We start from the raw sequence: 13,824 nt of genomic DNA on the forward strand, positions 1-13,824 counted from the left end.
GAAGTAGAGGTGAGGAGGAGGAGACTAAAAGGGAATGTTAGGTCTTGAGTTAAGACTTGAAGGCAGCCAGGAAGCTAAGAAGTAGAGGTAAGGAGGAAGAGTCATTAGAGTAAATCCTTCAAATAAAACTCATTTCCCTTGGCACAGGCCCAGAACAGTATGGGCATTACCATGATCATCATGATCTATCCAAGAATGGGTAGATTCTTGGATCCTTTTGGATTAACATGTGTGTGATTTAAGTCACAGTGTATAGACAGCACAGGAATTTTAATAAGCCGTATAATTTTTGTTACCCCAAAACATTACAGTTATATTCATGCTATTTTTATTGAAGCTGGACCTCTTTCCAGTACAAGTTAATTTTGCTCATACAGTGATCATAATGAATATTCCCCTACTCGTTTATGTTGAAGTAGACTCCTCACAAAGCCATATAGGTTCAAACAGCTTCTCCTAAAAGAAAGAAAAATTAGCATATGAAACATCTAACTTTGAGGTGATCTCAAATAAATAATCTCAAATAAATGAACTCAGAGAGTCCATTTATGTTGCATATCTAATCAATTTCCATTGTATTTTTGTGAAGGAATATTTATTAAAACATTTATCCCCTTCACTGAAGCATTATTCTTGTAGAAAAGAAAATTGAAAAAAAAGACATGATATAAAAATTGATATTTATGGTTTCCAGCTGAATAGAAAGTTAGCACTATTAACTATTAGATAATAAACTCAAGAAGTTTACTTTCAAAATTTTAGGAATTTGGAGTATTTCATATTGGTAAATTTTTTCTTCCCCTAATTGCATTTGGGGCATTCAGTAAATATAAGTTAATGTTATCAAGGTTTATTTTATATTAATGAACTTAGTTTTTAGAGATTTTAAAAATAAGGGGTTTTATCATTTCTACAACTTGCCCTTGAATTATCAAGAGCATAAGTTTTCTTTGTGTTCAACATTACTATCTCTAATTAAAATTATCTTTTGCTTATGAATATTGTCTGGTTTCCTGTATTTCATATCTACCTTTATATTGGAATGAGCATAAGAATATTTTTCAAGATATCCAATTAATTATATTCAGTGTGAAAATTTGATCTTCTAGCACCTATTTTAAAAAGGGAAGATTTGTATTTAAAGTTACAAAATCAGTCATTGTTATAATGTTTCCAAGCCTGGGCCTTGAAGGTGAAAATAATTAATCGTTCTAAATGGGGTAGTAGTAGCTAGTTGCTGGTTAATGAAGCACCAAGCCATGGGACAGTGATTCTCAACACTGTTTTAGCTCAAGTCATTTTCACACAATCCCTAAAATTGCAACATCTGCCCTTATTTAAAATAAAAACAACAAAACTTTAATACAATAATAATAATATAGTGTCTGGGAACTGATCATCTGGAAGTAACTTGGTAGGCTGCTGAGTGGAACTGACTAGAGAAGAGAAATTGAGGTTTCAGAAAATATACTGATTCTCATGGACTGTTTCTTCTGAGTCCCAGCTTGCCCCTTGGCACCATGGTGACCTTGGGCAAGTCACTTAACATTTCTAGGTCTCAGTTACCTCATTTGCAAAATCATCTCTTCCTGCCCTAGATTTATGAACTCTGAACTCTCTTCTCTTTTGATGTTTCCCTTTTCTCTTCTTCCTTTTCCTTTCATCTTCTTTGCTCATTCTCATGTGCCGTGAATACATTTGCCTTAGGTTGGAGAAGATTCCTGGAAGGATCTTCCCTTTTCCTATTCACTTCCTGACTATCTCCTCCAAGACCCTAAGAGAGTAGAATTGCTAGTTACTAGCTTTTCTGAAATATTGTCTTACTTTAAATTTCACTTTGGTTCCCACCCTGCTTCAATAGAGAGATAGATATTCCCTTGTAGCATATTCTGTCAAAAAAGATATGTGGTAAGAGTTAAGAGATAGATAGATGATAGATAGATGGATAGATAGATAAATAGATAGAGAAAGAGATAGATAATCCTGATAATCACAAGAAAAGGAAGAGGCTTGCCTGACAGCCAAGATGCATGGAGAATTTTTTCAATTCAATAATTCAATTCAATTAACGTTTGTTTAGGGCCTAAACAAATTTGGCAGGCACTGTGCTAAGTGATAACGGATGCAAATAAGAAAAAAAGACAGCCAGCTCTCATGGAGCCTATAATCTACTGAGGGAACATAAAAGATAGTGAAAAGTTTTTGGGACAGGAGCATACCAGGCCATCTTGCTCCTTGAAGTTCAGACCAAGCAGAGCAGTAGATGGAGAGTACAGTGAGCTGGAAAGTCCAAGTGCTGCCTTCTAGAAGGGATGTTTGCTAGTGGTTCCAACTTTTGTTTCTGAATGGTGATCATTCTGACCATTTTATTTCAATTCCTTATGATATCTAACCTGGACTAGTTCATAAAGTAAAGACTATAAACAAAAGCAGAAGTTTTGGGAATTGGAGAATAGAAGATGGAAGAAAAGGGTGGAAATGCTTATTGATCTTTGCCTTAAACAAAGCACCAGGCTGATAGGGAAACACTAGAAGAAGCTACCACACTAGGGCAGTCATTGTGCTGGGAGCCTTCCTTTAGATTTCTTACATCTTATAGATACAAGTGGAGCATACATGCTGCAGGCATCACTCTTCATTCATGCTCATAGTCTACCTCCCTTTCTGGTTATACAGCTCCCTCAGGGATTTTCTTTATCAAGTTTCTCATATAAAATTCTTTTTAGTAATCTGTTTGCCAACTTGCTGATGCACACCATGGACCTTTTCATTGTCTCCAAGGAAAACAATTGTATTGGTGGGCAGATTTTATGGGTTGACCATCCAACTGTATATCATGATATGGGTAGTAAGCATTCTTCATCTATGGGTCTTCTCATTAAGAGGTTCTGCAAGATTCCGGGGCTTGATGAATTCACCACATTTGTTATATGCAAATAGAGAATCTATCTCTAAATTGGTACTCTGGCTGTGTATCTTCCATGAAAATAGTGGAAACCTTTGATAAGCACATGATTTCCTGTCTTTTGCCTAATTTGACATTAATAGCCAGAGGGTCATTAACGAAAGTTAACTCTATTATATCTTTCAAAGAATCTTTTATGATTTTGATATGAATGAGGGTCTTTAGGCTGACATTTTGCTCTGCTGAATCAATTTTTTTAATGCACTCAATAAACAATACACACATTAGGATCTTGTCTTTAAATTTTTCAATAGTTTTGTCATTGTAAAGATATGGTCTGCTATATAACACAGTTTTAATAAGCCTGACAATTTTTTCTTCTCATTTTCTTGATGTATAGATCTCTGTCATGAAATTATGTACAAATGGGAAATTTGCAATTAGTCAATCTTGATTTTAGGCATGTGGATTAATAATGATTATTAATGGTCTCTCAGTTATATGCTTCTATTCTAAATGGAGGTTACTCCAGCTACCATGTATCTCCATTTCAAAAAGAATGAGTATTTCTTGGTTGAGGCAGTTTCTAGGTATTCCATTGTGTAAATGGCAATGGTTTGTGTTAAATAAAATCTGTTCTTATATTCCTTTCATTTTTCAGTGTCAACCACTAATTTAAATAAGTTTAGTGGAAATTGCCTCAATAGCAGCATTTTCTTCCTAGTGCAATTCTTTTTCTAGTTTGGTATTAATTTTGCTTTTTACTCTAATATATTAGTGGTCTGAACAGATGGCTGATGTAGAAATGCCATATCAGTAGTCAGTTATTCTTTCTCTGCGTAAAATATCATTTTCTCTTTTGTTATGTTTTTAGTGTCTAGTACATCCCCACCTATTCTCTTGAAGAGGGTACTTATAATATGTAGGCATAAAAGTTTCCATATATCCTATAATCCTTTAAATACTCTCATACCTTACTCCTGATGTGTATGTATATATATATATATATATACATATACTTATGTATATATATATATATATTCCAGCTTTTTTTAAAGCATCATTCCATCATGCCATCTCCTGAAGTCTTCAGAAACTAAAGTGTATTTTGATTTATTATGAAGCTTTTGTCAAGTTATTGATAGAATTTCTCTGTCTTCTCAATTTCTGACACTCATGCTACAGTTATTTTCATGGGAGTCTTTCTAGAAATGTTGAGCGTGAATACTGACTCACACATACACACATATATAATATATACATACGTGCATACATATGCACACATGTGTGTACATTTACTTCTTTACCTATGTTTAAATCTTTCTTATTTTACATGTATTAAAATAGAGGGAGAGACACCATGACATTGTGCATGGTGTTTTTTTACTTTCCTGGGATCCAACACGAGGCATTTCAGCACGAGTAAGTCACTTAATCTATCTGAGCCTCACAGAGCTCTGTCCTCTAAATTATAAAGGAATTGCACAATGGTTTGCACAATGATATCATAGATATTTGATATATAGAGATATTAAAAATAGAGAAGATAAATGATAAATATGAAGGACTTTTAACCAGTAATTAAATATTTTATTCAGCACTTCAATTAAGGAAAATTGTGGATGAAAAGAAGAAAAACTAGGAGAAAAGATGGTAATAAAGCAATAAAATGTCTAAAATTCTTACGAGTTTCAGTGATACAGTTAGTTGAACTCATCATGTATTTATGTGAAAAATGCTGTTTGGATGTTTTCTCCTTGTGTGAACTGACATTTGGAGAAATCATTAAAAATGAAGGATTTCAAAAGTCTAACAGCATATTAAATACATTTTTAAAGATTTCAAAATACAATTTTCAATAAACAACATGAAATTTAGTGTCAATAAAAACAAAAATGTTACATAGATTTTGGGTTTAAAACATTGAGTTTAAAACAGTTGAGTCTTTAAAAGAAAAAGGAGTAGATAAATAAAATTATCTTGATTGTTTTTTCCTTTTCTCTGCTGTGTCTATGAGTTAAAATTTGTCTAGAGCATGCTAACAAGTTGCATGGCATGTATCTTGTTTCTCTTCTCATTGCATGAAGCTTTTTTTAGAAGTATAGTCTGTGTTCTATATAAAAATATGTCCTATTCTTTTATGGTTTTGTCTTATTGTGCATGCATGAGTTCTTTCTGACTCTTTTTCTAACAGATTCCAATGCACAGATTTCATCATTGGAGTCTTTATGAAGTTAAAGTGAGTTCATTTGTGTTGCATGCCTTCTTAGATACCCTAGAAATACAAAAGTGGTTAGCTGACTTTAAAAGATGCAGAATCCTGGAAATATATGAATTGATCCTTGGCATACTCATTAAGTAAATTTTGATATGGTTTATTTTCAACGTGCTGCTCCCAATGTTCCTGTATTCAGCATTTCAAAAAATATCCCACTCAAAAATTTGATATGTAAATACTTTGTAAAATATGTATTCTTTCTTCAGTAGTAGCTCTGTGATGTTTAACATAATCTGTGATAGTTACGTAATTGCCTAAAGGCAAATAAAGATTGAAAGTGAAGAATGGATTTGGGTTGTGAAATCTTTTACAAATGTAATCATTCCTCACAGCTCATCTATCACAGACCATATTTTATACTGTTTATTTCCTTTTATTTTTTTGAAGAAATTTGAGCTACTGATCATTAGTGTGAGGAATTTCAATTTATATTACAGCAGCTTTTGATGCTAACAGTACATGCCAAGGTGCATTCACGTATTTTTACAGCTGAAGTAAAGTTCATTGTGTAAAAATGGTGGGGACACTCTTAAGATGTAGGTCTCATTTAGCTTTGAGAGCACCTAAAGGATCTGCCTTTCTTGCCACCCCTGAACACTGCTCATGGACAGACAAAAAGGACAGATACACAATTTACCCAAACTCATGTGGAAACACAAGCTACGTCTTAATTCTCCTTTACTGAGGACTATTCCTGCAGAAATTGGAACTCTCTGCCTTTGGAAGTGAGCTAATATCATTCTGTGACACATTTTGATAATGATAAATTATGAAAATAGCTTTCTTCACAACTGATAATACATGGAAAATGTGTAATATATGTATGTACATTGTACATGTCTATCAGTCAGTTGGTAAGCATTTATTAAATACCTATTATATGCCAGGGACTGTACTAGAAACCAAAAATATACAGACAAAAAAAATGAAGCAGTCTCTACTCTCAAGTAGCATTGGATTGTTGGAAAAAATAAGTTTATATCTAGATAGATACAGACTATATACAGAACCAATATAAGGTAATTAGGGAAAAAAGAGTACCAATAATCTAAAGGAATCATAAAAGGCTTCATAAAGAAGCTGGCTTTTTCACTGTATCTTGAGAAATTCTGTGAGGCAGAAGTAAGGAAGGATTGCATTCCAGGCATTGAGGATGGACAGTACAAAAGTCAGAAAAAAAAGAGATAGAATGTAGTATGTAAGGAAGAGCGAGAAGGCCAGTTTGTTGAAACCATAGAAACTGAGAATATAGGTTGGGGTCAACTTGTAAAGGTATTTAAACACCAGAGAAGCTTGTTTCAGCCTAGTAACAAGAGGGAGTTACTGGAGTTTATTGAATTGGGTTCATTGTTAAAATTGATTATCTGAAATAAAAAGGAAACTGAGGACAAAGTTAGTGAGCCATCTGTGATTTAATCTACAAAGCTAGCTTTTACATGTCAAACCAGATCACCTGACTCAGCAGAGGTCAGAGGCCAGGAGTGATTCACAGAGATGGTATTTATAATAAAAAAGATGAATGTGATAAATTACAGAAACTTTAACATAAATCTGTTGGACAATAGTTTCTCCCAGACTTTTTAAATCATACGTCAGGAGCCCTTTCCTGCAGGTGATACCTTTTGTAACCAGAAAGTGTACTGGGAAAGAGGAACTTGTGGTCAGTGGTTAGCAGTCACACCCCCCTCCCCATCTTTCTTAGAATACTTTTTCATTAGTCAACTTAGACTTTAGCTTAAGAAAAAAAAGAGAAGTTCATCCACTAACATTAGAACAAGTAACTTAACCTCTAGCTAACACTTCTCCAGCTGCCAGACAGGAGAATTTGGCCTCTGGTCAGACCCCCTTCCTGTTAGAAAAGGAAATTTAGCCTTTTGAAAAACCTTAGAATCTTATGATTATTTTATTATCTGCTACTAAATGTAAAGTCTTCTCTATTACTAAATCTATAGATAACCTAGACTTGAGAGACTATGCTGTTCTGGCTGATTTGGGGCTAACTTTTCCTAAAGAGGGAAGCTTAATCTTATAAATCAAACTAAAAATGAATAAAAGTAATCAAAAATAGCTGATTTCGTTTTCAAGGTGATACAGTCAACTGTGCACTTAAAGAAAATCACTTTGGCAGCTGTGTGGATATGAACTGAAGTGAGGAGAAACTTGAGGCGGAGACACTAATTGGGAAAGCCTTTGCAGAAATTCAGGAGATGAGTGCTGACAGCCTGAACAAAGATGATGGTTGTACAAGGAGAGACAAGAGTTTGATTGAAAGATATTGTGCAGGCCAAAGTAACAAACAAGACTGTGAAGGAGTTATCAGAGAGTAGAAGAAAAATCGAGAGTCATCAAAACTCATAGAAAAAAGATAATAGTATTCATTTCAGGAGGAAGGGGTAGTCAGTGGGGTCAGATGCAGCAGAAGTTGAGAAATATGGGGGCTGAGAAAAGACCATCAGATTTAGAAATTTGGCACATTGTCCATTTGGTTCATTGATAACTTTGGAGGTGGTAGTTCCATTTGAGTCAGAAGCCATATTTCAAAGAGAAGAAGTATAGATACAAGGAGTATAGATAGCTTTTTCTAGGAATTTGGTTGAGAAAAAGAGGATAGATTTGGAATGAGAGTTTGAAGCAATGGTAGGTTCTAGTCTTTTAAGGATAGGGGAGGTCAAGGCATATTTGAATACAGTAGGAAAGGAACCAATAAATAAGGATCTATAATATAGCATGTATATGTAATAGCAGCTGATATTTTTATGCCTTAAGTTTTGCAATGTACTTTACATATTATCTAATTTGTTATCACAATCATCCTGTGAGAAGGTGAATGAAAAAGATTAGGGCAGCAATGGAACAACAGAATGTCTGAAGTAGATGGATATGAAGAACGATCTGGAATGTTCAGCTAGTGTTAGCTGAATTTATACTCATTGACCAATCAAGACAACTCATTTCCTAGGAATGAGTGCCAAAGTTGAATTAATTTCTTCAGTGTCTCTAGGGAGTACCATTCTAGGTGGGGAAAAGGGGACAGAGAAGGCAGATGGCAAGAAGTGTAGATATTGTCATCTCCATTTTACAGATGAGAAAACTGAGGGCAAGAGATTTGTGAGTGACTTACCCAGAATTATATAAGTAGTAAGTATCTGAGATGGAATTCCACTATGAGTCTTTCTGATTTTAAGACCACATACATACATATAATATATAAAAATCATATGTATAATGTATCATGTAATGAAGCATATATAAAATATACGCATGTATATAGACACATACATGCACATATATGCATACATTTTATGTGTATGTACATTTTGGAGGGAATTGTGTGTGTGTGTGTGTGTGTGTGTGTGTGTGTGTAAGTTGTTCAAGTCCATTTCAAAATATTTTGCAACATTTTATATACCTTTAGTAAACATATTTTTTCTGAGTTTTGGTATGATAATAATGGCATTAATAATATGCCTAATTACTGCCTAGGGATACAAAACATCTAACCAATTTCACTAAACGTTTAAGATTATTAATTTATTGAAACTTTTGCATTGGCCCACCTAAGAGCAAAAGTCCGTTTGGTACTTTTGTAATTAAACCCTTGTTTATTTGCATCGAAATAGACCAGCTCTTTATTGTGTTCGATATACCAAATGGTTCTCCATCTAGGTTCTATTTCCTTGATTCTTACCTGTCACCTGGATATGGTAAACATGTCCAATAGTACTATATTATTTTTCTTCCAATATTTACTTCCTTTGTGTAACTTGTCTATGCACATTAAAAGACATTAAAGAGGACATTAAAAATAAGATAGGATATGGAAGGTTCATTGCTTAAAGATTAAACCCTTCCGTTTACCACTAATGCTTTTCTGAAATTCATTAGAAGAGCAAAATCCTTGTCTTTGGCCTTTGTCATTTACAACTGGTTAACAGAAAGATAATTTTGAGATATACATAAGAATTGTACAAAGCCAGAGCCATCTTGATGACAGACTTTTTGATTAGAAATCTCTTCCCCTCAAGCTTCAAGCACTGTTTTGAAACAAAAGTTTTGATGAAGCAGTTGGGTGGTAGTAGTAGTAGTAGTAGTAGTAGTAGTAGTAGTAGTAGTAGTAGTAGTAGTAGTAGTAGTAGTGGTAGAGGTAGTAGTAGTAGCAGCAGCAGGAGTAGTAGGTGTAACAAAAACCATAATATAGTTAAAATTAATAGATATCCCTAGAAACCTGCCCATGGTCTATCATTTGAATAAATTTTTACTGGCATGTAGGTAAAGGTTAACTACAGTTGGGTTGGGTTTGAGGGTGAAGCAGTGGAGGGGAAGCCTGCAGTTTCAAAGACCTGAAGAAATCTATGCTAAACCCACTTTTATAGAGACACTGTCGCATGTGAATATTCATGTTACCTCCATTAGTAGAAAAAAATTTTAAAAATTAATTTTTAGTCAAAATTATTTCAGAGAAATGAGACCTGCTGTCTTATTTCCAATAGTCTGGAATTCTTTCAATAAAAGAATAGCCAACCCAAGCTCTTATCAGGTAGACTGCTTGAGTGTGAAAGATGCTTCTAGTTGTATTCTGTTGTCATTTTCCTTTTTGTCTCGTATAGTTGTTGTTGTTGGCAAGTATTGTTAGAGAGCTTAGAAAAAAGGTGGAGGGTCCTTTAAGACAGTTGGCTGCCCTATTGTGTATCTGAGTGGAAAGGTAATTAAATTGCTTTATTTCATTTACAGACCATGCTAATGAGGAAGAGTTGGAAAAGATCAAGTAAGGTAATTCTTAGCATGTGGTCTTTCAGCATTTCTTTCTGAAAAGAACTGTCAGCTCTGTTACTAAATCTTTCTCATAACCCTGCAAACTCTACCGTAGAATTTCATCACTATCAGTATAATAATCACCAAAAATCCCAACCTTTTCCCCACCTCTCATACATTTTAATCCAACCATATGAAGCATTTTAAAAGAGAAACCACTCTAGTGAGTGAACCCCACCAATATCTCGGAGGGGGATCTGCTTTGCCTTCACTAACTTCTCCACATCATCCTGAGCATTTGGTTTCTGTCACACAACAGGGTCTAGAAAATCTCCTTGTCACTGCAACTGATTAGAAACCAAGTGATGGTCCCATTGGACAGTGCCAATAAGGAAAGGATTTTTTTCCTTTGTTCAATTTTATTGCATTTCTACTTTGGAAAATAAGAGTGGAGTGCTCCAAACTGGGCCTTGCAGCCCTCCCATCTTTGTAGTATATGAGCACATTCTCTTACAGTGAGTAAAATGTTCCAGGCACTTCCTCTTCTCTCTTCAGAAAAAAAAAACCATAGCTATTTTACTCTTGACTTCTTATTTGAAGGCTTACCTAAGTAATTAATATTCCAGTGGTAGTGACACTATTTGACTGGCAGGTTCTTTTGTTCTATGTGGATGAATATCCTGAAGAACCTCAACTATAATGGAAATTGATCATGAAACACAAAGCAAAGGGATTTTGGTTTTTTAACAATATTGTTTGCTCGTATTTATTCTAAAAAGCCAATACTCATTTTAAAAGATCATGGCAACTTTTTTTAGACCCTGGTACATGGCTGGCTTTTTTTTTCCTTTCTAATTCAATCACATTTTCTTCTTTTTATGTTTTTTGTTTCAGTATGTAACTTTTTTTAAATGATGAAAAAAGAAAATATGTGTAAGGTTTATTGTTCTTTTAAGGTTCATGACATGCATATAAGTCTTTCCCTAAGTATCTTTTCTTTGTAAGACAAATCCTAAAGTAATTTGTTGTACAAAAGGATTATAGGTAACTTTAAAATCAGATTTGTCTTTTTTAATAGATGCATGTAACTTCTGCACATTTCATGACGAATATTTGGAAAGGAATACCAGTGCTGGTATTTGATTATACTTAAGAATTTATACTTTCTACATGTTTCTGATTAGATTTTATTAACTCTGATTTGTGGTGTCAGTTTTTTAGTTCATATAGGTAAAACTGAATGACTCTTCAGGGAGATGAAAAGTTCTTATAAATATCAGGTTCCTCTCTATAGTTAAACTTTAATATTATATAGTGAAACTGTTTTCATTTTGTAGCCACTCGTTTTTTAAAACTACATATGAGCAGGCGTTTTTCTTCTCTGTAGATAGCATAGGGTATCCCAAAAGTCTCGTTGCCATTTTAAGCAGCTTAAAACACAACATTAAGACTTTGGGGATACCCTGCATTATAACAGACCTTAGTAAAAATATGGCATTCTCATATGTAGAACTCTGCTTTTTCCAAACAATCCAGATGTGGCATTATATAGCAGGATATTTCACTCTGCTTGCAACAATGAAATTTTCATTATGAGTACTTTCTTTTGGTACATTTCCCCCCACCCCCAAAATAACAGAGAAATGACACTTTTTTATTAGTATATTGTGTACAATTATTTTACCATTTTTTATAAATCAAATTAGAGTATATAAGAAAATATGTGCTTGTTTTCATCAAAAATAGTTAACATCTACCTTACATGTAAATTGTTCAAGATATTTTTCATATGGATAACATATTTGTATATTCTGTCAGGTATTTTTCTCTACTTTGCCACTAAAGGTATAGGATCTGGTATGTGCAATTAAATATATATTTAGATTCTTGTATATAGTACTCCAAATTTTTGAATTCTTGGTCCAAAATGCCTTTTTTCTTTACTATATTTAATGGGAAAATTGAGTGGTGAGAGGAAAAAAATAGTTCATTTTTATTTCCAAAATGAAACATAAATTAATATGTTCAAAGAAATGCAAACTAATGCAACAAGAACGTCTTGACAATTCTATCATGTCTCAGGTATTTAGGTGAGAGTAATCTCACCTCTAAAACTGAACAAGCTAGGGATTCTCTGAAGCTGTGGTAAGGAAGGAGAACATTATAAATGTGAGAGAAAGCCTGGATAAAGGAACGGAAGTGGGAAATAGGTCATGTTTAGTTGAAATATAAAATGTGTGAGGCAGAGGAATGTGAAATTCCTTTGGAAAGATAGGTTGAAACTTGATCGTAAAAGGGCTTAAAATGCCAAAGGGAGGGTGGCCTGATTTTTCTTAATGAATGGTTCTTGGGTTCCATGACCTCATTTAAAAATATTTATTTTGATAACGGTATTTCAATATAATTGGTTTCCTTTATGCGTTTAAACATATTATTCTGATGTGGACTATGTAAGCTTTACCAGGCTGCTGATGGGGTTCATTGCACACATATACAGACACATACACACACTCACTCACACATATACAGGCTAAAAGCATGTATTCTGGAGTATCTCTTTCAGAAAAGCTTCTTCTCCATAGAAAGTAGAAACAATAGGTCTTTCAATACGCTGGCAAGGAAACTTTTAACAATATTTACATAATTACATTGCTATCTAATCAGACAGAACAGATATTCATAATTTTCCTGAAAGGCTATCAGGTGCCATACAGAGAGAGTGTCCTTGTGGTTTAACAGAGACTCAGACTGGAAGAGGCATGCCTCTAGCACAGATTTTGTAGCAAGCTAGATTGAAGGCTCTCTATTGCATGTAGTTATTGGTAATTGGTCTGAATAGGAAATAGAAGATGAGTACAGGAGCATTAGGAGAGATTTCAAAATTAGTGAAAGTCTCATGGGAACCGATTTAATAAACATTGTCATCAGACACAAGAAAAGAAAATTACTTTTGGAGATGTATTTTAGATTTTTAAAATAAGTGGGGTCAGCATAATTTGGATATTTTCCAAATAAGGACTATCCAAATGTTTAGAAACAATCTTATTTTTAAATTATTCTTCAAATCCCTGTTTCAGGCCTTGTCACGTCTTACCTGGAGTGTTATAGTAGCCTCCTAAATGGTCTCTCTGCTTCCAGTCTTTCCTTCTTTTTGATCATTTGTTCTTTGTCCTTTGTTCCATGACATCAGGAAGGTGATGCCATCACAAGCAAGTGAACTGGATTTAAGTGAGGCAGGACTGGGCAAAGTTGCCACTCTCTCTTTCTCCTCCTGAGCTATCTGGGTCCAGTGGCATGATATTCATCAGGATGACTGGAGATGGCCCAGGATGCAATGGGAAACCTTGGCCTTTTTAAATTAAAGTCTTTCCCAGATCTCAGTTTGCAGTGTCAATGCAACATTCACAGTGCCTACAGTGGCCATGAATATCCTGGTGCAATTCTAAATCACAAAATACAACAGACTCTCCATGTGGAAGACAGAGCCAAAACATTTATTCAGACACCAGAAAGCCAAATCTATCATAGTAACAAATAAATCTATACACAGTAACAATGCAGGGATAACTACCACAGTAGTAACACAGGAGTAACAAAGTAACAACTACCATCCCCAAGTCTTCTCTCTTAGGCTTCCCACAAACACGCTGCCTTAAACAAATCACAAACAGGCTCTCTCACTCATCCTAGCCAGATGCCTTTCCCAACTCTGATTACTCTCTGACTAATTTCCTCTCAGTTCTGCTGTAGCTCCACCTCTTCCTGCTCTACCCCTTCCTATTCCATGAGACTTGACTCATGTGACTCAGGCTTTCATGTGACCCAGGAAAATCACATGGGCCTTTTAATGAATGGGAAAGATCTTCTCACTTAAATTACCATTACACAG

At 34.4% G+C, this 13,824-nt stretch overlaps 1 protein-coding gene across 7 annotated transcripts in view; it reads left to right on the plus strand.

The window, feature by feature from the left end:
• Positions 1-13,824, plus strand: part of MCTP1 (multiple C2 and transmembrane domain containing 1) — a 725,942-nt gene that overhangs the window by 412,204 nt on the left and 299,914 nt on the right. For all 7 annotated transcript variants that reach the window (XM_072606122.1, XM_072606125.1, XM_072606124.1 and 4 more), the window contains exon 6: positions 9,915-9,953. In XM_072606122.1, coding sequence (XP_072462223.1) covers positions 9,915-9,953 — 39 coding nt within the window. The remainder of the gene's footprint in view (positions 1-9,914; positions 9,954-13,824) is intronic.

The sequence above is a fragment of the Notamacropus eugenii genome, chromosome 4 (genome assembly GCF_028372415.1).
Source record: "Notamacropus eugenii isolate mMacEug1 chromosome 4, mMacEug1.pri_v2, whole genome shotgun sequence".
In the NCBI taxonomy this organism is placed as follows: domain Eukaryota; kingdom Metazoa; phylum Chordata; class Mammalia; order Diprotodontia; family Macropodidae; genus Notamacropus; species Notamacropus eugenii.